Source organism: Leucopleurus acutus (assembly GCF_964270905.1).
Source record: "Leucopleurus acutus genome assembly, chromosome: 16".
Taxonomy (NCBI): Eukaryota; Metazoa; Chordata; class Mammalia; order Artiodactyla; family Delphinidae; genus Leucopleurus; species Leucopleurus acutus.
The window spans coordinates 13,407,582-13,434,383 of NC_139158.1; the positions used below are offsets into that span (position 1 = coordinate 13,407,582).

The following is a 26,802-nucleotide window of genomic DNA, read 5'->3' on the forward strand; positions in this document are numbered from 1 at the left end:
TATCCTGGTTCAGCACTCAGCCCCCAAAGGTCTGCTAGCCGCTCAACCTGTCCCCAGGTGAACCCATCAACTTCTGCTTCTCTTCTTTTCCTCTTTTCTGATTAATGGCATTTTCCCGGTCTCCCAGACACTAGTGACTCTGTCGCCTCAGCAGATCCAGTTCCACGCCTGTGTTTTGCTGTGTGCTTGTGTATTCTGGAGTAGTGAGAGCACACGTCCAAACCTGCTGATTAACTCAGATACGACCTTCTCCTTGGACACCCGCAGCCAAAATCATTTCTCCCTTTATGACCTTCCCCCCGACCCTCCATCACACTTTCCCTCTACGACCATGTTTCTTTGGCCCTTAGCTCCTCAATATTGGAATTTTTTGAACATGTCTCATCTCCTTGCCCAGATTGTAAGCATCTCAAGGGAGTGCTTGTGTCCGAATTGATTTTAAATCCAAGCCGGGGCACAACTCAATACATTATTGGGTCCAGAATCACATACAGGGATTGGGAAGTGAAGCCTTCTCAGTGTCTCTTGTTCTCGAGCCGTGCTAGTCAGATGCTGGCATCTCCCTTCGTGTTCCCATGAAAGATCCCAGGGCGTCACTTCAATTGTGTCTGGAACAATGTGTCACTGAATCTTGAAAGATGGAGGCTGGTGACTACTGCTATAAAATGATGGTGCCTGGAGTTTAAAATGATATTGACTAGCTAGAAGGATGTGCTCTTGTTCATGGGGTATTATAAAATGGATTCATGTGAATAATGTTAATAGACCAATTAGTATCAGAAATAAGATTTTGAATGCATGTCAAGGGCTTTATATGTAAATCTTATTTATTCTTAGCAACCATAGGCTAGTACCAAATGATGAGGCATTATCCTTTTATCCCTTTAAACTTTTCAAAGCACTTTAATATTCATATCCCACTAGCCCGGAGATGTTGAAGGGCAGTGGTAGCAAACCTCACTCTTTTTTGCCAAACTTGTAAATGCCTGTTTATCTCTCTCCTCTGAAGGCTCAGTCACAACCGCTGAACAAATGTGGAGAGCACTTGATACTTAGACATGGTGACCGGCATGGCTGGGACCTGACATCCAGTTACAGGGCAGAGCACCTCAGGGTCCCAGGTCGCCTGGCAGCTGAAGGTCAACTATGCCTGCAGGTCCCTGTCGTGGCACCTGGCACTCAGCATCCAGAACGTTCTCCCTGAACTCACAGAGATTCTTGAGATTCCTGCCATCCCAGGCCAACCCTAGAGGGTGAGCAGGATTCCCACCGTATTATTTGTGGGTCCATTGACCAGTCCGTTGCCTTCCATGGTGTGTCCCTCATCGCCTGCCCACCCACCCAGCACTCGAGGGGAGTAAATGAAAAACCAAGCAAGCATGGCCCGTCCAGCCTTCTTGCTAGCATTCTTGTTCCAAGAAATTTAATGAACAGACGGGACAATGCAGCCAACATTCAGTCAGGAGATGGTCTCTAAAAGCTGAAAATTCTTTGGGTCACCCCAGTCCCATGTACCTGGCTGAGTGAAGACTTCGACGGTCCCCACAGCCTGGCTTCTGCACCAGGCCCCTCACCGGCTCTGGGATGATGGCAAAGATGATAGCAAACCGGGCAAAAAGACAAACAATAGATAACTTACTGGGGGTGTAATGCTACCTGCCAAACGTTCAAACTCAGCGGTTCTCAAAGTGTGGTTCCCCATACCCAGAGCATGGGTGCCCCAGCCTAGACCTTCTGAAAGTGAACTCTGTGGGCGAGGGACCCAGCAATCCATTTCAGCCCCTCCAGTTGACGCTGTTGGTGGCCTCCAGTTTGAGAACCAGAGTTCTGGTTTACAGGCCTATTTTTCCATCTTGGACATGGCTTCCTCAGGCTCCCTGGGCTGCTTTGCCCTAAACTTATATTGAGGGAAAGAGGGAAGTTAATTACTCATATCAGCTACTCCTTGTTGAGCATTTACACTGTGCCAGGGATAATTCTGAGCACTCTTGAATTTATCAACATCTGTAATCCTCACCACAACCCTGTGGTATCCATACTGTTGCTGTCAGCCCTCAGTATCCCTGGATGTGAAGCCTGCAGGTACAGATGACCAACTGTAAGGGACTTGAACATCTGTGGATTTGGTATCCCTGGGGGTCCTGGAACCTGCAAATACTGAGGGATGACTGTATTATCGTCCCCCTTCGGTAGATGAGGGAACTGAGGCACACATTGACTGGCTAAATTGCCCAGGGTCACTCAGGTAGTAAAAGGTAGCACAGAGTTCTGAACCCAAGGCAGTCTGAGTCCAGTATGAACACCCAACCACCTTGTGCCTCCTTAGAGTTTCTGCCCCTTCTCCACCCAGGTTCTATTTTTTTCTCCTTTCCAAACTAATTCCTCCCTGTATTAGTTCGCTAGGGCTGCTATAGCAAAGTACCACAGACTGGGTGACTTAAACAACAAAATTTATTTTCTCACTTTTCTGGAGGCTGGAAGTCCAAGTTCAAGGTGTTGGCAGGGTTGGTTTTTCCTGAGGCCTCTGTTCTTGCTTTGCAGTCGGCCACCATCTCCCTGTGTCCTTGTGTGGTCCTTCCTCTGTGTGCGTGCTCCTGGGGGCTGTGCGTGGGTTCAAATCTCTTCTTCTTAAGGACACTGCTCAGATTGGATTAAGACCTACCCTAAGGACCTCATTTTAACTTAATCATCTCTTTAAAGGCCCTATATCCAAATATGGTCACAGTCTGGGTTACTGGGTATTAGGGCTTTAACAGATGAATTTGGGGGGGTTACACACTTCAGCCCATAACACTCCTGTTCCCCCACCATCCATGCCTTTAGCTGACAGGAACTACGTCATGTCTCTGTACCCCTGGGGGCTCTTTCACTCCCATCCATCTAAACCCCCCATTTTCTGTACTTGTTCCTGGGTCACATGGCTGCATCGTTCCCAGGGACAACAGCCATGACCTAGAGAGGGCAGCCTCGACGTGTGCTGCAAGTATATGGCTTTAATTTGCCAGACATTGCTGTGTATAACTAGGAAGTGAGGGGTCTGCACAATGTCTGTAAATACAGCCTTGTGGGTTTTTCTAGAGCAAGGTCAGAGGTGACGATGTCTCCAAAAGTATCGTCTGTGGACCACTCACATCTGAGTCAGCTGGGCTGCTTCTGGACCCCTGAGGCTCTCCGAGGGCGCATCCTTGGAGTGTGCATATCTCAGAATCCTCTCTCTGTCAACCCTTCCCTGTCCATCCTTCGACACCTGCTGGTTTTCCCCCATTTTTACTGAGATATAATTGACATACAGCACTGCCTAAGTTTAGGGGGTACAGCATAATGATTGACTGACATATACTGTGAAGTGATTACCACAATCGGTTTAGTTAATATCCTCATCTCATATAGATATAAAAAAATGAAAAATAATGTTTTTTTCCTTGTGATGAGACAGTGATTCTCAAGTACACAAAGGTATCCCTTTACGTCTGTGGAATTAGACACATGTGACCCATGTTTCAGCTCTTCTGTTCCTAGGTTGTGACCTTGGGATAGGTTAGTCTCCCTAAGACTGTTCTTAATTTGCAGTGTGGAATTTATCTAGTTAATTAATGGGATTAATCTAGCAACCACCTAGGGTGGCCGTAAGGATTAAATTAGATCATATAGATCACGCACTTTGTACCACCTGCTGGTGGCAGGAGGGAGTGTTCAGGCCCTGATGGCCTTCTTTCACCATCAAGGTAGCGTTTCTACTGCTGAGCAAGGATTTCTTTCACATCCTGTGACCAAAGCACAAACCCTGTTAATGTTGCATCTAGGGTGTGACTCTGGGTCTGGACCTCCCAGAACACATTCTGTGAGAACCAGCATATGTGCAGATGGAAAAACCCATATAAAGTTGATAAACAAGACCCAGGGGACAGTGGGGGCACAGGAATGCTGGCCAAGGAAGGAGGGAGGGTCAGAAAGAAATCCCGAAGGACATCAGTCAGAGATGTCTCCTGAATCACTGGGACCAAGTTGACTTTTCTACTAAAATGACTAACATGCAAAATTTTCTGCAATCTCTGGACTAACTGAAGATCTGTCGGCCTCACAGTGGGTTGGATGCACATTTGACACGTTTACGGACCTTCCTGTGTTTTGTCATTTGTAGAGGAGCTGAAGGCCCCTTTGGAGGAGTATGTCCACAAACGCTACCCCGGGCTGGTGAAGGTGGTGAGAAATCGAAAAAGAGAGGGCCTGATCCGAGCTCGCATCGAGGGTTGGAAGGTGGCCACCGGCCAGGTCACCGGCTTCTTTGATGCCCACGTGGAGTTCACCGCTGGCTGGTAGGTCACAAGCTGAAGGCTAGAAGCGCTCGGGATTTGCAGCATGGTCAGCAGGGCTGGAGTCTGGGAGGTGGGCCACTCTGGCCATTTCCCCTGGGGCGCTGGCGAGAATGGAGAATCTTTTGCTGCTTTGCTCGTTTCCATTTCCGGGGAGGATGGTTGACTGTTGAAAACAAGAGGTTCAGTTATAATTTTACCTACTCAGGCAAAGCTTCCCAGAATTTATGGGATCGTGACTTCCCTGGCAGTCCAGTGGTTAAGACTCTGCGCTTCCAATGCAAGGGGTGAGGAAATGATCCCTGGTCGGGGAACTAGGATCCCGCATGTCGTGTGGCCAAAAGAAAAAAAAAAAAAAATTCTGGGATCATCTTTAACAGCATTTGGAGGAAGGGAAGGGTTTCTCTCTGCCGATGTGGCCCCTCATGTTTCTCCAGGTGAAAAGAATATGAGAGAAATCGATGGGCGTACAGAGAGTAGATTTTGGATGTAAGAGAGTGAAGTGTCAAAAATGCCCAAATCAGGGCTTCCCTGGTGGCGCAGTGGTTGAGAGTCCGCCTGCCGATGCAGGGGATGCGGGTTCGTGCCCTGGTCCGGGAGGATCCCACATGCTGCGGAGCGGCTGGGCCCGTGAGCCATGGCCGCTGAGCCTGCGCGTCCGGAGCCTGTGCTCTGCAACGGGAGAGGCCGCAACAGTGAGAGGCCCGCGTACCAAAGAAAAAAAAAAATGCCCAAATCAGTCAATGAGCATGTTAAAATCAGGTTAGAGCTTTACAGTTATATGATTATTTCTAACTAACCAATGATAAATCAAGTCAGAGGTTAAACCCCTATGTCAGGATTGCTTAATTAGTAAGAAGCAGTCTTTAATTTCATTAATAATGTTTATTTACACTCAGTGATACCATCTTGAATAAGTTCACGGTACCGTATTTGAAGAGCCAATATCCCATCACTAATTACGCCTTAAAATGTCTATTCTTCATTTGAAACAAACTTTAGAATCCTTTTAATGGTCAGAGAAAAGGATGGTCATGCACATGACCACACAAAGGTTTGGAACGTGGGGTCACCGTTACTACTGGTCCTTTCACTTGCACACGGGCATCTGTTGCCATCTCAGACCCCAGTTTTCTTCCTTGCCTTTTCTGCCACCATCAGACCCTGATACACACAGCTGTAGGTGTGCAGCCCTGACCTCCTCTGAGCCTCATCACTGTTTATCTCTCATAATCATTCTCAAAGTGTGGTCCCCAGACCAGCAGCGTCAGCATCACCTGGGAACTTGTTAGAAATGCAGATTCTTGGGCTCCACCCAGACCTATGACATCAGAAGCTCTGGGGATGGGGCCCAGTAAGCTGCTTTAACCAGCCCCCCCACCAGGGGGCTCTGCCGCTCCCTCAGGTTTGGGAACCCTTGAGCGAGAAGCCTTCTGAACAGAAGCCCTTGAATGCTCCGTCGGAGCCTCAGCCTTGCCCTGTCTCACCTTTTCCTCCATGTCATTCCCTCCTCATTTCTTTCCTGTCAAAACTGGTGGTGCCACCCGTGTCCCATCGCTTGATTCTTCTCTCCCCATCGTGTTACTCATCCAAGCCACCTCCAGCTTCAGCTGGTTTTTCCTGTTTCTCACGTCTACCTTTTCCTCTCCGTTTTGACCTCCACGTTCCCGGCTCAGACCTTCCATATCTTTCACTTAAACTAACTGACAGATATTTGCTGGGTGATGAGACCATGTCCCAAAGACCGCTCTGGGCTGTGATTTAGGTGACTGCCTGGTCGGGTTTGCCCAGTGCTGAGGGATTTCCCAAAATGCAAGACTTTCAGTAGTAAAATCAGAACGGTCTTGGGCAAAGAGGACAGTTGGTCACTCAGCTGGGGTTCAGAATCTGGTGAGATTTGGTATCCGCCCTCCAGGAGCCTATAGTCTAATTTTGACTGATGTCTGTCATCCAGTCTTAGCCCTTCAGACTCATTTTCCAGACTTCCAACAGAGGGGTGTATGTCCTCATGGCAGATAGACAGTGTGTCACAACTCTCACTAGGTCACACTGCAGTAACGATCTCTGTCCTGTCCACGTGGCAGATCCGCTGCGGGTTGTCTGTCTGTGGCTCTGCTCCATACGGCCTCTGCGTCCCAGGACCCAAGGAGCACCCCTGCCTAGGATGTACCACTTTTGTAGCTCAGGGAAGAGGATAACAGTTTCTGCTCAGATGTGACATGGTCACACCTTCTGTTGGCCAAAGTAGGTCACATGTCCAAGCTAAACGTTAATTGGGGTTGAGGGAGAGCGTGCCCCTCAGCAGGGAAACACCGCAGGCCTCGGGGTCATCAGCGGGATGTCCCGAGGCAGGGGAGCAAACCGCTGGGAACAGTTGTACGCTCTGTCACAGACTGGGAGACTGAGCTCCTCAGCTTCAGAAGCATGATTTGAACCAAGGTCTTCTGCCCAACACTCAGTAACTTCCCCCACACAGTGACGGCCGAGCTGAATGCTTCTACCTGCAGGGCACCAGACCAGCCTAGGGGAAGGGTGGCCCATCCAAGGAGGCTGTGGAGCTTAGGGGTTGGGCCTAAAGCCGGACCATCCGGGTTAGAAACCTGGTTCTACCTCCAGCTGGCTGTGTGGGCTGGGGCATAACCTCCGTGGGCCTCAGTTTCCTCACGTGTAAAATGGTGATCATAGTATTTGCCTCATATGATTGTTGCGAGATTTATATCGGTCAGCTCATACAGAATGTTGGGAATGGTGCCTGGCAAGTAGTAAGTGCTTGATAAGCATCTGCTATCATGAGCTTATAAGGAAGAAAAATGTGTGTTAAAGGTCAGTGAAGACAGCGTGTTATCAGGGTGACTTGAATATGATGGAGAAGATGCTCTAAGAGTTGAGAGGATGGAGAGAGTCTTCTACTGGGGGAAATAAAGGCAGGCTTCCTGGAAGAGGTGGTACTTGATTAGAGAAGCTTGTGTGGGTGACTAGATTTCCTGCCTGGGCACAAGGGCATTCCTGGAGGAGAACAACAAGAGTGAGGACTTGGAGGGGCTGGAGCTCTGAAGCACGTCTAGAAACCAGGGAAAGTCAGTCCCATTTGGTTATCAGTCTCTAAGGTGTGTGCAAAAGTATCGGAGGCAGTAAATGGCCCAGGGTATATTTTATTGCTCGTTTTAAATAGAAACACGAGATGTGCCAACAGGTGATTCAGTAGATGCAAATGAAAAGAGATGGAATGGAGGCCGAGTGTTCTCATTATTCTTCGAAATAATGGGATTTTCACTTGATTCCTTTCCAAAGCCTGCGCCCTGTTCTAAGCAGGGAGATTAATGCCCTGGTTTATGAGAGCCATCTTTTCGTTCTCGAATACGGGGAATGATCCCTTCCTACATCTACGTCAGAGACGCACTCTGGCAGGGGCGCCTGACCATCTGCTTTCTCCTAGGCTGGCAGGGCTATACCTTAAACCCGGAGCCAGGTCCCTGCCTGTCGCCTGCTGTAGCCCTGAGCGGGCGGGCTAGCTGAGAGGCAGGATCCTGCCTGCCCTTGCATTCAGTTAGTTCCTGCCTGCCATCCCTAACCCATCCAATTAGATCCCTTTTAAGAAATCAATGAAATAATCAATTAAAACAACTGAAATAGGCACACGCACAAAGAAGCTAGTGAAAGGCTTATTGAAACCAGGCCATCAAGGGCAGAAGTGACCTATTTGGGGAACAGGCAATTCAGTTCCAGCAGAAAACAAAAAACCAGAGGCATCGGCCAGTGCCTGAGGGGAAACTGAAAACACTGTACAAAACTGTGGGGAGATGCAAACCTTATCAGGAGGGCCTTGATAGAACGGCTCACACTTTTTTATTCTTCCTTGTATCTGTCTAAGCTTTGGCTTAGACACTGTTGGTATAAAAGACAGGCCATACTTTCTGGGGCAGAAGCCCTCGTGTTCTGAGTCCCTGCTTCAGGCCTCTCATGCCAACGCAGGCAGCACTGTGGGAACCCCACAGGGGTGAGGGCGTGAGCTGCACGTCACAGGGCTCCTTTAAAGCCACCTGATCCAGGGCTTCCCTGGTGGCGCAGTGGTTGAGAGTCCGCCTGCCGATGCAGGGGCACGGGTTCGTGCCCCGGTCCGGGAGGATCCCACATGCCGCGGAGCGGCTGGGTCCGTGAACCGTGGCCGCTGAGCCTGCGCGTCCGGAGCCTGTGCTCCGCGACGGGAGAGGCCACAACAGTGAGAGGCCCGCGTACCGCAAAAAAAATAAAAAATAAAAAAATAAAAAAGCCCCCTGATCCAGCTGGAGCAGCCACTTGGGAGCCCAGTTTCCCTCTGAGTTCCAGCCTGCCCAGCCTTTAGCTACGACGCTTCTATTCATTGTCTGTGGTCTTGGGGTCTGGGCCGGTGGAGGTGCGGGTGAACCTCAGGTGAAAGATTTTATTTCTGCTTCTCTGTGTTTCAGGGCCGAGCCAGTTCTCTCGCGGATACAGGAGAACCGGAAGCGGGTGATCCTCCCGTCCATCGACAACATCAAACAGGACACCTTCGAGGTGCAGCGGTATGAGAACTCGGCCCACGGGTACAGCTGGGAGCTGTGGTGCATGTACATCAGCCCCCCGAAAGACTGGTGGGACGCCGGAGACCCTTCCCTTCCCATCAGGTCTGTGCCAAGCACGCGCTCCAGTGGCTTTTTTGTCCCCAGATCCCAGGGGAGAGAGGACCCCACCCACCCGGGGAGAGGGGGGAGGGAGGGAGGCTGGAAGGGACCACTTGAGGATGGAGCTGCAGTGTGGAAATAGCTGCTTTAGGAATTTGGGGTGTCTTTCCACTGAAGTTTTCTTGCTGAGAGAGGACGCTGCATTTTGCTTCTTTCGCTAAAAATTCTCCAGTGCAGCTTATCAAACAGCAGTCCTGAAGGATGGAAATTGATAGGACGGCTCACACTTTTTTTTATTCTTCCTCGTATCTGTTGAACTGTGTTCAGGTGCTTTTAAGTGTTGACGTTTGAAAGGTATGAATTCCTGGGACTTTTTCATACTTGGATGCTGTGACGCAGGAGCACGTAGAGAAGGACAGTATTTCTACGGTAGCTGGGGTAGCCCAGGGCCTTCGGGCAGCTCTGTAGGATTTTTACCCCAGGCCCCACCCAGCATCCCTGGAGGCGAGGAGATAGATCCCTCGTGTTGTTCCAGTTGGGAAGCTCAAATATAAAGGATGGGGAATGAAGTAGGTGGATTTTGATGTCGTATTCGTTTCCTGTGGCCTCTGTGACAAATGACCACCAATTCAGGGGCTTAAAGCACAGCAATGCACTCTCTTACTCTCTAAAGGTACTGCAGTGATCTGAAGTGAGCCTTAGAGAGCTGAACGCGGGGTGTCTACAGGGCTGGGTCCTGGAGGCTGGAGGGGAGAATCCATTTCCTTGCCTGTTCCAGCTTCGGGAGGCTGTTCTCATTCCTCCGCTCACGGCTACATCCCCTCCCTTTCTCCCCCTGCTTCCTTCATCACGTGGCTGCCTTCTTTTCTCGACGTTCCTGCCTCCCTCCCATAAGGGCCTTTGTGATGGCATTTGGGGTCCACATGAATAACCCACGATAGTCTCCCTCTTCTCAAGATCCTTTACTTCATCGTATCTGTGAAGTCCTTTTTTCCAGATGAGGTGACATTTGCCGTTTCCAGAGGTTAGGATGTGGGTTTTGGGGGGGGGGGGTGGATGGGGAATATTGTTCAGCCGACAACAAACGCTTTGATTTTCAGCGAAGGTGATACCCAGGTTACAGTTCAGTACTTTCTGTGAGTCCTACGTGAGGATCAAAACTGGCTTAGTATCTTCGTGGTTCCACGTTAGAAGAGGTGGAAGGGGCCGTCTTACTTTGCCCTCACTTCAGGACAGTGTTTGTTGGTATAAAGGGGGCAGTTGTGGAACAGGAGTGAGGACTTTTTGCAAGTACCCATAAAGTTCTTTCTCAGTTTATACATTTTTAATCAACCAGAGGAGGATTTTGAGATGGACAGACCCCCCCCCCCCCGCCGTGGCATATTCTCTTATTTTCTGGCACAAATTGAAAGCTGACAGATTGCATTAGGGTAGAGCCACTCACGGGCAAATTTATGCAACAAAGAAGGTAATCTTGGGCTAATAACTTGCTCAGCTGGAGATGTCTCGTGGCTCAGTTCCCAGCCCAGCCTAGATGTTCAGTGTCTTCGTGTACTGCTGCAGGGCTGTGCTCTCGGATTTCTGCAAATAATAATGTCGACTCATCACCAAGGTGTTATCTGAGAACCAAAGCGTAACCTGCAGAGATATTTAAAATGTAATGGTTGAGATGACACCCATGAGGATGGCTACTGTATAAAAACAAGCAAAATAACAGGTGTTGGCAAGAATGTGGAGAAATTGGAATCCTTGAGCATTGCTGGTGGGAATATAAAGTGGTACAGCTGCTATGGAAAACAGTGTGACAGTTCCTAAAAAATTAAAAATAGAATTACCATATGGTCCAGCGATTCTGCCTATGGGTATATACCCCAAAGAGTCGAAAGCAGGGTCTCAGAGAAACGTTTGTTTGTACACCCGTATTCATAGCAGCATTATTCACAATAGCCAAAAGGTGGAGGTAACCCAAATGTCCATCAACAGATGAATGGAGAAACAAATGTGACATGTACATACAATGAAATATTATTCAGCCTTAAGAAAAAGAAAGAAAATTTGACTCACGCTACAACATGGATGAGGCTTGGGGACATTACACTAAGTGAAATAAGGCAGTCACCAAAGACAGATACTACGTGATTCCACTCACATGAAGTGGCTAGAATAGCCAAATTCACAGAGACAGGGAGTAGAATGGTGGTTTCCAGGGGCTGGGGAGAAGGGAGGAATGGGGAATTATTATTTAATGGTGTAGAGGTTCAGTTGTGCAAGATGAAAAGAGTTCTGGAATTTGGTTGCAAAGTCCTGCAAATGTACTTAACGCTACTGAAGTGTACATGTAAAAATGGCTAAGACAGTACGTTTTATGTTATGTGTATTATACCACGATTAACACAAAATTAATGGGGTGTGCTTAAAGACCCCGTGGCCTTCAGATCTTGAAGCGATGGCTTGACGGTGAGTTTCGTATTTTTGTCCAAGCACTGCTTCATCCCTGACACACAGGGAGGCTGACCTCCAGCCGTGACGGGTAAGGGAGTGAAAGTGTAACAGTGGTGTTAGTGACAGAGGAAAAGGAATGGATACAGTGCAGTGCTTTGGGACGCCCAGAACACAGAGCTATCCCCGAGTATGTGAGGCACTAGGCGAAAACTGAGCGTGTACTTTAGGTAACATTAACAGAGGATTAATACGCGTTTTAAAAGGACTGAAGAAAATGGAGTCGTGATCATGAGTCATTAATATCTCTGATGTACACAACAGAATCAGATGATCCCTTTTTAATGTATCATAACTTATGCAATGCTTAATTTGTTAATAGGTGATGGACATATTTAATTGTAGGAAGGACTTTTTATGGCCCTTCTGATGTTATTAAGCAGATACAATACCCTTTTTTTTAATTAACCATTTTATTTTGTTTATTTTTTATAAATTTATTTATTTATTTTTGGCTGCGTTGGGTCTTTGCTGCTGCACACGGGCTTTCTCTAGTTGTGGTGAGTGGGGCTACTCTTCGTTGCGGTGCGCGGGCTTCTCATTGCGGTGACTTCTCTTGTTGCGGAGCACGGGCTCTAGGCACGCGGGCTTCAGTAGTTGTGGCACGTGGGCTCAGTAGTTGTGGCTCATGGGCTCTAGAGCTCAGGCTCAGTAGTTGTGGCACACGGACTTAGTTCCTCCGCGGCATGTGGGATCTTCTCAGACCAGGGCTTGAACCCGTGTCCCCTGCATTGGCAGGCGGATTCTTAACCTCTGCGCCACCAGGGAAGTCCCAACAATACTCTTTCTTAAATGTCAGGATGTGATGGTTCCCCCTCCTCCTTGTGATCTCAGTATTTTAAAAGTAATGATTGTTCTGGTAGAGGGTAGGATGAAGAGAACTCTTTCACCATCCAAATGACATTAGATTGGATGAGTCTTTAGCTACTGAGTCTTCCCAGTAGGCCATACGATATAGGAGATGTAGCATTAAGGGAATGTATATCCTTTCTGTTTTACTTCTTTTTCTCTTTCTTCCTTTGTAACGCTTTTTTCTTCCTGTTTGGTAAACAGCTATTTCCCAAGGTTTCTCCTCTGCTCTTCTCTGTCTACACCAGAGGTTCAGGCATTGAGAGTAGACAGGTGCCGTTAAAGAGGGGAGAGCCAAGTGTGAGGGGTGGCAGTGGGGACTGAAGAACACATGCCCCGCCCAAGGGGCCAGCTGCTGCCAGCCCCCCGTGATGGTGACGGGAGCACAGAGGGCCGGCGTTGTCAAGTCCTCAGACTTTTAAGAAAAGACACAAATTCAGATCATTTTGTGAAATCTCCTGACTTCTAAATACTGGCAATAAATCCCTCTTCTTCAGAACTATGAGGGCCAAACGTGCTTCTAGAGTGGATTTGACCAGCCGGACCCCCAGAATTTGGTCTGTGCTCCACACTTGCTCCATGAAGACCTCGGTCATTCCCCAGGACAGCCTTAGTCCTTGGCTCTCATGCTGGGAGCTGTGGCACCTGCGGTCTGTGGCATTATGGGGGGCTGAGGGGTTTGGGGAAAGTGTCACTCAAAGCCATGGAAGAAACATGGCTAAACTTCCTGGAGCTTGCGTTAAGCCATCAGAGATCCCCTGCCGCCTCTGTTGTGTGTCACAGTCCTCCGCTGCCGAGACTCTTAAGTCAAAGACTCTGGGAAGTGCTGACCCCGCTCTCACCTCTGTGCAGAGAAGGCTCTCAAATCTATGTCTTAAGCCCCGATTTTTCTCCAAAGTGACATCATCTCTAATGTCGCGTCAACAACCTATCATTAGACCAGTGGAGTTTAAACTTTTCTGAGTCGAGGACCTCTTCGATAATCTAATGAAAGCCATAATCACCTCACTCCTGAGCGTGTATGAGTGAACAGAACTTCACAGATAATTTCATGAACTTGTGAGATGCCTGGAAGCCAACCTGCTTATTATCCACAGGGCTTATATTAGGAACCACTGCAAGGGAATTCCCTGACAGTCCAGTGGTTAGGACCCCACACTCTCACTGCTGAGGGCCCAGTGTGAATCCTTGGTCGGGGAACTGAGATCCCATGAGCCGTGTGGTCAAAGCACTGCTAGACGTTCGACCTGGTTCTCCCGTGGAAGAGCCTTTCTTTACCGTTCTTTATCAGCTACTAGTCTATATGCTTTATGCAGCCAGGCCTGTGGGTTTTTCTACTGTAACCCCAGTGACTAACGAGTACTTAGCACTTAGTAGGGATGCGGAAAACATTTAGTGAACAAACGAATGGATGAGTGACATCCGAGGCTCAGAAGAGAAGTCAGGGTTCGTGCACGATTCGGAAGAGGATGAGACTGCCTCCCCCGTTATGCATTCCTATGCCTCCCTCCCCGCAGCCCCTGACAGCTCCCAGTCTTTCTGTCTCTATGGAATTGCCTATTCTGGACAATTCCTATAAGTGGAATCATACAGTATGTGGCTTTTGGGGTCATCCGTGTTGCGGCAGGTGTCAGTACTTCATTCCTTTTTCTAGTGAGTTTTTACAGTGAGCACCTTAACGTGGTCACAGATCAGCATCCTTTCTGGCTTCCGTATCTGGTTTCCAAGACTCACACGCCTTTGTCCTGCGTGGGAGGGGAGAGGTGACTTCTCACACGCAGGGCCCCCATCTGCTCCACTGGCCACTTTTCACTTGCTTAGCATGAGTCAGGCACCAGTGAGTATGTTTCTCCACTGCCAGGAGTGCTGACCACCAGGCTTGGGGTGAGATGGTAGGATGCCCACCCTCTCCCCTTGGGGAAGGGGATTCAGGGTACACCTCGCTCCAGGGAGTCTCTCCCTGACACACTCGTCTCCCAAACTCCACTTACTCATCCTCATCAGGCAGCTAGCTGCCTTTTGGTTATCTGCTTTGAACTTTTTGCATGATCTCTTTGAGTATAGCATCTATTGCCTGAACATCCTCAGCTCAGATGTGGACATGAAAGGTCTCATTTTAACACAGTACATACAGCTGAGGGCATGAAGCAAGAAGAGAGGGAGGGTCTGAAGACACAGAAAGGAGGGAGAATGCTGACTGGGAAAGAAGGACCCTGAAGAGGCAGTAGGGGATGGGGTCAAGAACGTGAATTGTAGTCTGGTCTTGAAGAGGAGGAAGAGAGAGCTTATGCTGTGTGACCCACATTATGAATTCAGAGACGAAATCACTGCTGAGAGAGAGAGAGAAATTTTAGATCGGGGGCTACAGAAAAAATGATAAATAAAGGTCTGGCATAATTGCCAAGAGGGATGGGAATGGGTGAGCTGACCTAGAACCCAAAAACGAATCGCTGGCTGTCTTGGGGGCCCAGAAATATAAAATCAATAGATTGTCCATGAAGATTTCTTGACAAAAAAAACTACTATGAATTCCGTCGTGCTTCGATACCAACTTAAATTGTATTATTCATAGTATTATGTCCATATATGTGAAAAATAGTAGCAAAGGTAAGAAAGAGGGATATGCTATCTTTAGCCTGAAGGCATCATGACGTCATGGGAACCTGCCTTAGCTCAGCAGCCTTCAGAGCTCTGTAGCTCACAAGTTGGGAACCGCTGATCTTCACAGTTCTTTCCAGCTGTAATATCCCGTGACTTTTACCAGGGGAGGGAAGGGTCTATGGAGTCGTCAGAGATGGGAAGGTTTACAGCATGTTGCTTTCAGGGCACTGGCTGAAGCTGAGTCAGGCGTCTTCTGTGACGTGCCAGCGGTGCCTGCCTGCTCTGTGTTAGGTGACCCTGTAATTAGCGACATTACTCATTAATAACTAATTCAAGCTGATGATTAACAATTAGCAATCCTTAATCCAACATATAATTTGATAATAAATTATAAGGTACAGGAGCCATTAGAGCCTGTTAGACTCTGGGAGTTGAAAGGGCTGTCCTGGATATGTATAGTTGCTGGAATCTCAAATTCTGTGCACAAATGTATATAAAAGAAGAAGGTTATTTTTTTCCTCCCTAGAGGAAGATGACTGGCTTGCTGAGAGGAAATCTTTAAGTGAAGAATCAGATTGTCTTAGACTTGGAAATAGAGCTATCGTCCCTATGCATCAGCAAATATATTTTAGGAACCAACTGTGCGCTCAGCCTTGTGGTGGGAACTTCTGGGGGGACAGTATTGGTAAATTACATGATCTTCTTGGGGGAGTTACTGGACTAGCTGGAGACACAGGGCTCAACTGTGCATAATCACACTTTAGCGCAGGTAAGTGTGGATTTGTAGGAGGGGGGGAAGCTTTGTGAGTGGAGTGGATGGGAAAGCTTATAAAAATCATAACTAACACTGGAATTTTCTACGTGCCCGGCACTTTTCTCTTGCTTTACGCAGTACAAATCCATGTATACCTCATACTAGCCCTATGAGATAAGTATTGCGGTCATCCCCATTTCACAGGCGTGGCTACTGAGGCGCAGGGGCAGCACTTTACCCAAGGTCACACTCCCAGTAAGAGCTGAAGCTGGGATTCGGAGCTAGTGGGTCCAGAGTCTGTGCCCTTCCCCACTGTGCTGTCCCTCCTGAAAAAGCGGTGACTTGTGGGCCTTGCAAGCTGCAGGGGATTTTCACTGGCAGAGTATGTGGGAGATGACACAATTAGAGGTACAGTAGTGAACATGAGTGTGTTTGGCGTTGCCAAGACCACCCTCAGGTTTGATGATCCACTAGAAGGACTCATACAACTCAGAAGAGCTGTTATGCTCGTGTTTATCGTTTATCACAGTGAAAGGATACAGATTAGAACCAGCAAAGAAAAAAGAGGCATGGGACTGAGTCCAGGAGAAGCCGAGCGTGAGCTTCCGGTTGCCCTCTCCCTGTGGAGTTGCACGGACAGAGCTTCAGTCTCCCAGAAATGATTTATAACAACGTGATGAAGCGTTGCCAACCAGGGAAGCTCGCCGGAGCCTTAGCGTTCCTGGTTTTTACTGGGGGTCAGTCCCGTAGGCGTGGAGCAAACATGTGACCAACCTTGGCTCCTTGGTCTCCAGCTCCTCCCCACCTCCCCCTGCAGAGGTTAAGCCAATACAGCATGGCCCAGGGCCTCCTGGACACTCTTACTGGGCAGGATATTCCAAGGGTTTAGTGGTTATCTTCCAGGAGCCTGGCAAGGGTGAGTTCTTTCTTGGGGATGTGCAGGGTTTGGGCAACTCAAGTCCATTGAGTTACCCGTCTACTGACAGCACAATGAGGATGGGGTGTTTAGCATCTGGTGAGGAGATGAAGGTAGAGAATGTGCATTAAAAAGTGGAGGGGAAAAAGAATAGAGGAAAGATGGAAGACTAAGTAGATTGAAACAGGAGGTCCACTTTGTGGAGAGCTCTAGAAGACAGAAGGAGAAACCCAGACTCAATCCACTGTTCCAATGAGCTGGAATGAAAATGAATAAAAAGCTAATTGGGAGAGATAAAAAAGTAGAATAGTGGTTGCCTAGGGCTAAGGGAGGAGTGGGAGAGAGGAATGATTGTTAATGAGTACAGGGTTTTGGGGGGCATGATGAAAATGTTCTAAAATTGATTTGGGTGATGATTGCACAACTCTGTGAACATACTAGAATCTATTGAATTGTAGACTTTAAATGGATGAATTGTATGGAATGTGAATTCTACCTTAGGAGCTGGTGGCCATCAGTAGATGGCAGGTGGCCAATCTTGCAACAAGATGAAGACACTCGGGTATTAATCCTTGGCTCAGAGCCTTGTGTGGACCTCCCTCTTCGGGGAAGTGGCAGGGCAGCACAGAGAACACACCAGGAGAGCAAACTGGGGTCCAATCCCAGAGCAGCAGAATTTGTCATGGTAGAATCGCAAGCAGGGATTCGGAAACCAAGGAGCATCCTGGGCAGAAGTTGAATGTCTCACAGAGACAGACCCGCCGATTCTGTTGACCAACCTGGGCTGTGTATATGATGCTGGCCAAGTGCAGCACATTGTGGGTAGAGGACAGGGTTAGAGACCACAGTGGTTAGGACTTCCCTTTGGGTCTAGGAAAGGAGAGTCAGAAAAGGAATCTAGCTCAGGGGCCAAGGGAAGCCTTTCACAATTCAGGAAGAGAAAAATCGTAAGAGAAAAGCTAGCCATCCTCCACCATCTTTTCCTGCCCTCACAGTCTACCAGTAACAGGAATGACCTGTTCCATTTTGCCACCAACAGGGTCTGTGTCATTAGGTGGGTCACTCACCATCTGTGTAAATGAGCTTTTAATTTTCTTATCCATAAAACCTACCCAGCATTTAAAGGTATATTGTTCCAGTAGTGGAAAATTTCCATAACAAAGCTTTTGGTCCTTCAGTTGAAAAGCTCTAATTGTAAACTCTCTGAGTTTATGGCGTGAGGTGTTGTAGATAATTAAATGTTTCGGTTAATAGAGTTCTACAGAAGCAAGTCACGGGGGAAATTTACAGTTAAAAACCTCTACAAAACTCTCCATGCTTCCTTCTGGGAACAATCCTGGAGGAGCCCGGTTGATGGAAGGTGTTGGTTCCGTCAGTACTGGTCAACCGTGGGGTTTCATGCTCCTCCAGAAGAAGCATCGCTATAAAATGGGATCAGGAATAGGGGGTGGCTTTGTGGTGCTCCGTCTGTTCCCTCCTTGGCTTGATGAACATTGATTGATTCCTATTGTGTGTAAACCTCTGTTCTAAGCAGAATGGGGGATGCTCTCCTTCTGCCACAGTCGTTGTCAAATTTATCCACGTCGACATATTTTTGAGACCCCAGTGAGAACTCAGTGGATGACAATGACTGCTGAAGAAGCAACGAGTAGGGGTTGCCCTTCTGTAAGACTGTCTAATGGAAGACATATCCATTTCTTTAAAACATTGGTCATGTAGTCAGACAATTAGCTGGAAAGAACGCCTCAGCGAGAACACAGTTGATTGAGACGTTGAAGGAGCATCGACCTCAACTTTGTCACTTCCTGGTGACAGCAGGTACAGTCCACATGGAAACAGCAGGTACAGTCCACATGGAAACACAGGACGTCACTGCCCAGTTGTCTGCTCTGCATAGCCCTCCATAGCTGACTGCTGCCTTCTCTTGGTGCTCAAAGAATACCTGACCCCAACAGCTGGGAGCACGTTGTTCTCAAATGACTTGAAGTGTCCACAGCATGATGGGGTGGAGAGAACGTGCCCAGGTCCCAAGACTTGTTTTCTAGGCTAGACTTGGCACCTGGCTTTGAGCCTCAGCTTACTTCTCTGTATAAAAACTAGATGTGCTACAGACCCATTCTATGAAAACTTGGTCAAGCTACTTAATTCTCTGGGCCTCAGATTCTTCATCTGTAAGTAAGGATGATAATCTATTTTCCAGGGTGGTTGTGATGCTTAAATGAGATAATGCGTGTAAGATGCCTGAAAATGCTAGCTATTATTATTGGTGCTATTGTTATTATTGTTCCTCTGTAGCCTACAAGAGCAAACCTTGCGCCTCACTGTGGGAATCCTATAACCCTTTTCTTATTATCTGGGCATTCATACAGCTGGATGATTATGACAGATAACCTAATCATTGTATTATCCTTGAGTTAGTATCCTACATAAGGAGCAGAACCCTGGGTGCTAGCAGGGAGAGGCATTTTTTAAATTAATTTTTATTGGAGTCTAGTTGATTTACAATGTTGTGTTAGTTTCTGCTGTCCAGCAAAGTGAATCAGTTATACATATACACATATCCACTCTTTTTTAGATTCTTTTCCCTTGTAGGTCATTACAGGGTATTGAGTAGAGTTCCGTGTGCTATACGGCAGGTTCTTATTAGTTATCTATTTTATATGTAGTAGTGTGTATATGTCAATCCCAGTCTCCCAATTTATCACCCCCTTCCCCCCTTGTCTTTGTCTGGCTGAACTTCACGCAGTATGATAATCTCTAGGTCCATCCATGTCACTGCAAATGGCATTATTTTGTTCTTTTTGAGTAATATTCCATTGTATATATGTACCTCATCTTCTTTACCCATTCATCTGTCGATGGACATTTAGGTTGTTTCCATGTCCTGGCTATTGTAAGTAGTGCTGCAATGAACACTGGGGTGCATGTATCTTTTTGAACTATGGTTTTCTCTGGATATATGCCCGGGTGTGGGATTGCTGGATCATATGGTAGCCTTGTTAGTTTTTTAAGGAACCTCCATACTGTTCTCCATAGTGGCTGCACCAATTTACACTCCCACCAACAGTGTAGGAGGGTTCTCTTTTAAGGAGAGGCTTTTTTTTTTTTTTTTTTTTTTTTTTTTTTTTTTGCGGAACACAGGCTCCGGACACGCAGGCTCAGCGGCCATGGCTCACGGGCCCAGCCGCTCCACAGCACGTGGAATCCCCGCGGACCGGGGCACGAACCCGCGTCCCCTGCATCGGCAGGCAGACTCCCAACCACTGCACCACGAGGGAAGCCCCAAGGAGAGACATTTTTAATGCCAGGGGATTTGCACACGAAAATAAGGGGCCCACATTTCCCAAGTCAATCCCTTGAGGGAGGCAGTTCATTATAAAATGAAATACGTTTATTCAATGGTGAACACACTGCCTTTGGGTGAAATTAATGGTATTTTTTGACATCACCTCTGTACCTTCAACACCAGCCTGGGTACATCAATTTTTCTTTTTTCCTGACACATTGATAGCGCTGCTAGATACCTTTCCTTTGGAAGCAGAATTCCCAGGCAGCGCCCTGGAGCGAGAGCAAAGCTTGCAGGGTAACCGTTCTCGGCCTTGACGCGCATCATCCTGCCTCTGTCAACCGACATGTGTCGTGACAGCTCACAGCAGCCAAGTGGGTGAATCTGAATAATTTGGAAAGGTTTTCCTCCTCGCCCACAGAGAGGTTCAGTGTGGTGGGCTGAAGAGCAGGTAAGTTTCACTTTAAATTTAAGGATTTTTAACAATGGAAGACGCTTTAGCTCTGAGTTAAATGTCCGGCTCCTGAGTTATTCCTGGACATAAATAGGGGAGCAGCAGTACAATGAATTGTAGCAAGTTGATCCGGCGGGGGAAGAACAATAAGGTTCAGATCCCTCTTTGGATGGAGCTGAATGGGTATGACTGCGGAGAGGGGTAGGGTCCAGCCGTTAATTTTGATAGCTTTAATCCTTCCTTTCTAGATGATACGAGAATGTGCTGTCAGCTGGGCCCTTTAATATTCCTTTTTTCTCCTGCCCTGTCTTCCCATTCCTTTTTTTCTATTCCACCCTCATAGCCCAAAAAGTAACTAGAGGAGAGTGCAAAATTAATTATTCCTTAGTCGTTTTTTAGCGGATCCTTTGGACGCAATGGCTAAGCTACAGATTATAACTTGTTCTCAAACCCAAACAGCCTTTTCCATTTACGCAACTGTCCAGAGTAGCACTTGGAAGACTTTCCATCCTCCAAGACTGGTTACTTCTTATCAGGCCTCACCAGTTGGCACAGTGTTTGTTATGTTCAAGGCTCCATTTGGAGCCTAACGCCTATCCGTTTTCTCCTCTCTTTTATGGAAATTCAGGAACACATGACTCTTTCACTTCTCTTAGATTGGAGAGAAAGCAAATAGAATTTTCTTTCCGAGCTCGGGAAATTCATCATAAGCACTGATTCCAGAGCCTGTAGCGACCTTCTCTGCCAAATAATGAACTGTCAGCTGCCCCGCCGACACAAGTGACCATTTGCTGTTACTTTCCTGGCCACTGAGACATTCTTCTGCCTGGGACCCAGCACTGTTTCTAAGGCTGCAGGAGTTTTTACCCAGACTTTCCCAAAGTAGGGAAATTTGGGCTGACATTTTGCAGTCTCTCTGGAGTTTAAGGTCACAGTCTTCACTCTTTTTGCTGCCAACGTGGCTCTAAAAATAGCTTCTGCAACCAAGCACACAAGAAGCAATGAGTTTCATTTTCTGAACTCCAGGCTCCTGTGTCTTAAACTGCCCTGGTAGCACATCCTCATAGCAGCAGAGAGGCTTGTTTTACTGGTTTAAACAATGTAACTACCTGTTCTGAATGATGGAGCAGTAGCCCCTTCAAAACATTTTGAGAACCGGGCAGTGTGGAAAGCCTGGGAAAATTCACCCACCGAGGAGGCCCTTTACAGACTTGGTAGGATGCCCAAGTCAGTATTTTGGAGTCTGACTTCCATGCATGAAGTTCAGTGGACCCCAGGCTCCTAAGAAGTTTAACTTAAAGGAAAGAGGAGAAAAATGTTTCCTTGAGTGTCTTTGATTAACACTGAATTTCCGAGTGTGGCGTGCTTGGTAGCTGCGGGCGGTTTCCAAGACAGAACCAGCTGTGGGGTGAGCAGTTCCCATGCTCCAGCCATACCTGAAGTTTCAGGTGGAGGGAAGGGCTCTGAGAATGACTCCTGGCAAGTGGCAGCTTTTCACTTTAGAGGTCGATCCCATCTCCAATCCAAATTCAATTTATCGTAAGCCAGTAGTGTGGTATCTATTTATTTATTAATGCGTTCATTCATCATTCACGTATTCATTTATTTCGCCATCCCTCAGTAAAGGTTTGTAGCAAGTTGCTTTCATCTGTACTGAAAAACAAACTGACAGTAACTCTTAATCCAGACATTGCTCTTAATTCTGTATATACCACCCCATTCCCCTGATGTATGTGATGATGAAGTAAATGGAAGCAAAAAGGCAATGAGGCCAAAGAAAGGTTGTGAACGTGAACTTTTTCACCTGGCCTCTGGTACCCTCGTCTCAATTAAAGGCTCTGATGTGGAGATGAATGATAAAATATCACATCTGCCATTAGGTTGCTAGCAAATTTCTTCAGTTTCTTTTTTTAAATTAATTTTATTTATTTATTTATTTTTGGCTGTGTTGGGTCTTTGTTGCTGCACACAGGCTTTCTCTAGTTTCTAGGCGCGCAGGCTTCAGTAGTTGTGGCACATGGGCTAAGTAGTTGTGGCTCGCGGGCTCTAGAGCACAGGCTCAGTAGTTGTGGCGCATAGGCTTGGTTGCTGTGGCATGTGGGATCTTCCCGGATCAGGGCTTGAACCCGTGTCCGCTGCATTGGCAGGTGGATTCTTAACCGTTGTGCCACCAGAGAAGCCCCAATTTCTTTAGTTTTAAATTGAATGTCTCGGACAGGAAAGAGCAGAATATTCAATCATTCATTCACTCACTGGCAAATATGGATTGAGCCCGTACTATACGCCAGACTCAGCCAATTCCGAAATCTAGGGACTGCTGCTGGGTTTGGGTTACCGACAATAGGTCCTTTCTTCGGAAATGCGCAGCCTCTTCAGGAAAGAATACTCGTCTCAGATGGTTTCTGGGTATGTGCGGACAGGTAGGCTTATCCCCCCTAAATGGCTGAGCAGAAGCCTCAGGGTCTTTGTGTGTCTCCTCTTCCCTTGGGCAGCGTCCTTGGCCCTCCTGGCTGCTCCTGGCTCTTCCGCTGTCACTGGCAAATGTCTGCAGCTGGCCTAACTTGTGATCTGACTCCTTGGCTTGATGAGGGCCCGTCTGCCTTGGGTCCCTGTAGCCCATGCTTGCTGCAGACACCTGAGCTTAGGTGATGTTTCCCCCCACCCATCCCAGCAGGCTCATCTCACTGGGAGGGGGACCCTCAGCTGCTCCTCTGGCTTTCAACTCGGCCTCCCCCTTCTCTCCATGGGAACTGAACCTCCCGCCACACGACCCCACTGCACCATCATGGTCACTTAGATGAGATGGGCCCCATATGGATATGAGGCCCACCTGAGAGGCAGGCTTCTTCCACAGAGCAAAAGTCCCCCCCTCCAGCCTCTGTGCCAACTTCACTATCAAACACATCTCTCCATGTCTCTGGACCAAACCTGGGCACATGTCCCCTCTCCCCACCTTCCTGTCCCTTGTCCCCTCCCTATGAGATCTTAGGTGGGAAAACCATGGGCTTTTGTTTAAAACGCTTCTTAATTCTTCCCTGCACCAGCCCCAGTACTTGGCTTTCTCTCCAGTTATAGAGCCCATGGTCTGCTTCCTCTGAGCTTTACATCACCTCCTGAAGGCTTTACCTCTTACAGAGCAAAGAAAAGGGGATTTCTGAAGGAGAGCTGCTCCCCAGGCCCTGCATCACCCAGGGTTTGGAGGACGAGTGGGGACAGCAGTGAGGACCCGTGTCTTTGGTCAGCCCTGCCCTTCATCCCCTAGCTTGTTCTCTCCCCGGCTCCTCCGAGACCCCTGCCCTACCTTCTTGTTCACACACCCAGCCCCACTCTAGGTCCTGGGCCAGGATGTCTGACGTGGGGGTCAAGGCTCAAAACCAGCAGCTGCACTGTGAGCTGAGAAGCTGGGTTCACATCCTGAACCGTGAACCTCCGGGCATCCTTGCCAGAATCCCCTTCATCCCATTCACCAGCGCTGTTCCCACGGGCCCTTGTTCTGATCATGAGGCTCTGGATGGACGTCCCCACGTTGACGTGCTCCAGTCCGCGAGTATGCCCTGTTCGTAGACTCCTGGCTTCCGGAGAGCCGGGGCCTTTCTGACTCTGGCCAGTCTGTCTCTCGGGATACCAGCCATCCACTCAGAGTCCTAGGCATCTAGAAATGTTTGCAGTGCCTGCCTGCCCTGGAATCACACCTCTGAATCCTGCTTCTTTGTTGGCCTGCTGCGCCCCTGCCCCCAGCCCCAAGATCGCTCTTTGGGTTCCTGGTGTCCCGATGGATCACTGAGCTCTGGTTGTAAATTGCTGGGACCCTCAAATGCAGTGATTGTGTTTGAAGGGCTGAACTGGGACTTCCCTGGTGGAAGTCCAAGCTTCCACTGCAGGGGGCGCAGGTTTGATCCCTGGTCGGGGAACTAAGGTCCCGCATGTCGTGACCAAAAAAGCAAATAAAAAAATAAAAATAAAAATGAAGGGCTGCACTTTTTCAGGCCACCTCTGTGCCTCTGTGGCTGGTATAAAACCTTCCTTGACTCCAAATGGCCACCTTGACCTTCCTAACCCCAGTCTTGATGTATCCCTTTGTATATACTCTCATGCCTCTAAGTTGTGAAGGAGGATGGTCTCATTGATTGTAAATTTTTATGTGACCAGGACTTCCATACTCTCCTCTCCCAAACCCTATAGTAGTTTCTTAAAAGTAACTGTGCCCAGAAAAAAAAAAAAAAAGAAAACTTAAATCTTGTTATCTCTGGAAAACTGGAATATTGGCATGAAGAAACTTGAAATTGCAGAGACTTCAAATCCCGAAGAATATGAGGAAGGAAGAGCTGAGGCTGACAGCCATGAAATTAGAGCTCTATAATTTGTCTATAGGCTTTCAGGAATGGAAGAAATAAGAATAATTTTCTGCCCTGCTTCTAATCCAGATGTTGTCTTCCAGCCCAGCAGAGAAGAACAAGGGGCAGGGACGAGGACACTGGAGAATTTAAAAATCACATTGTAACAATACTTTTTAAATTATTCATGGTAAAATTTATTATGTATGCATTGTAAGTTTAATATTCATTGGAAAAATTTAAAAATAAAAAAAGGATTAGATAATTGCTCATAATCACACCACCTAGTGATAACCGCTATTAATATTTCATTAGTTTCTTACATGTTTTAAATTATTTTGTAGTTGTATAAAAATTATATATGGATATGTTTAAAAAGTCAAACATATATTCTGCAAGGCTTTATTCACTCTCTAGAGGCACCACTCTCCACTCTTGTAAACGATCCTTTTGTTTACCTCTCTATCGCCACATACTTACAGTTCTACTTCTAGTTTTTTGAGATGTAGGTGTGTTTCTTAACTTCCTACTACGAAAGATGATGTAATAACTCTTTATCACTCACCCACACCCACAACCATATTTACACATCCTTCTCATTCCTTCCCCCATCCTCCATTATAATTATATTGTAATTTTGTTTAGATCATTTTTTAATATTTACATTATTATAACTACTTACAGCTGATTCACACAAGGTTATTTCCCTTTTCCGGCACAGCTTTTTGTTTTCTGTATGCTTAATTACTGCCTTTCTGTCTGTTTGCTTACTTCATTCTCTATATACTTTTCACTAACTCAACCCCAAACCCTCTGCCTCTTGTCTGAATTCTCTCTCAATCCTCTCAGCCACATTAGATATTCTGTCCAGTTCATCTTTTTTGAAGAAGACTTTCCAGAGTGCTCTGACCCTTTCCATCAGGACTGGCTGCCCAGTGGAACACAGATTCTGGGGTTCCCTTCAGTTCTTTCCAGTGTTGGATCCCCTGTGTCCTGATCCCATGTCTTTCTTTCCTTGACTTACTCCTTCATTTTAGTGATGAATCCTCCTCAAGTAAATTTTTTAGTCCTTGCATACCTAAAAATATCTGGATTCCCACTTCCCACTTGGAATGATTTTCCCTCCTGTGTTCCATTGTCTCCACACTTCCAATATAGCTATTTGGGAGTCCAGGGTCATCCTGACTCCTGGTTTTTTGAAAGTAACTTTTCTTTATCTTTTTAGAAATCCTTTTATCCCAGGTGTTCTGAAATTTCATGATGATGTGTGTGCTTTGGGAGAGATATACATTTATCCATGATGCTGAACCCTCGTTAGAACTTTCCAACGGAAACCCATGTTCGTGGTTGATATTCTTCGTGTGTGTGTGTGTGTGTGTGTGTGTGTGTTCTCCATTTTTTGGAACGCCTTTTGTTTGGGTGTTGAACCTCCTGGACTGGTTCTCTAATTTTCTTATCTTTTACTTTCTTATTTTTCATTTTTTGTGTTTTGACTGTACTTTCTGGGAAATTTCCTTAACTTTATTTTCTAAATTTTCTTTTTCTGCTTTTGCGTTTCAATTTTCCAGAGCTCTTATTGGTTCTTTCGCTGAAGTTTTGTTACAGCACCCAGTTCTTGTTTTATGAATGTGATATATTCTCTAATTATCTGAGGATATCCATGCTATTTTTTTCAAAACAAAAAGCATGCCCATCTCTCAAACATACTATTAAATCAAAGAATCTAGATTCCAAAGAGTCTATATACAGTTTTATTCTTTTTACGTAAATTTCAAAATCAAGCACAACTAATCTACAGTGTTGGAACTCAGAATGGAGGAGGTAACGAGAGGGTCATGACTGAGAGAGCACACAGGAGGATTCTGGGAAAATGGTCACCTTCTGTTTCTTGACTTGATAATGGTTAAATGGGTGTGTTCCATTTGTGAAAATTGACAGAAGCCAAACACTTGAGATTTGCACACTTTTCTGTATCTCTGCTCTACTTTAATAAAAAGCTTTCATTAGAAATAACAACTGACAACACTTCTGAAGTCTTCATAATTCTAATAATTTTTGCTGATGTTCTTGTTTTTATTTTTCAAGGTGAAGCATCACATTATGAACAAATAAACATAATGTTGCCTCTTTCTTTCCTTTCATTATATTTAACTTTT

The 26,802-nt window shown here is 46.9% G+C and overlaps 1 protein-coding gene across 1 annotated transcript in view; it reads left to right on the forward strand.

Moving 5' to 3' along the window:
- Positions 1–26,802, forward strand: part of GALNT17 (polypeptide N-acetylgalactosaminyltransferase 17) — a gene marked incomplete at both ends in the record, with an annotated part of 446,557 nt that overhangs the window by 246,769 nt on the left and 172,986 nt on the right. Inside the window, 2 exons of the mRNA XM_082857505.1 lie at positions 4,142–4,316; positions 8,759–8,956. Coding sequence (XP_082713631.1) covers positions 4,142–4,316; positions 8,759–8,956 — 373 coding nt within the window. The remainder of the gene's footprint in view (positions 1–4,141; positions 4,317–8,758; positions 8,957–26,802) is intronic.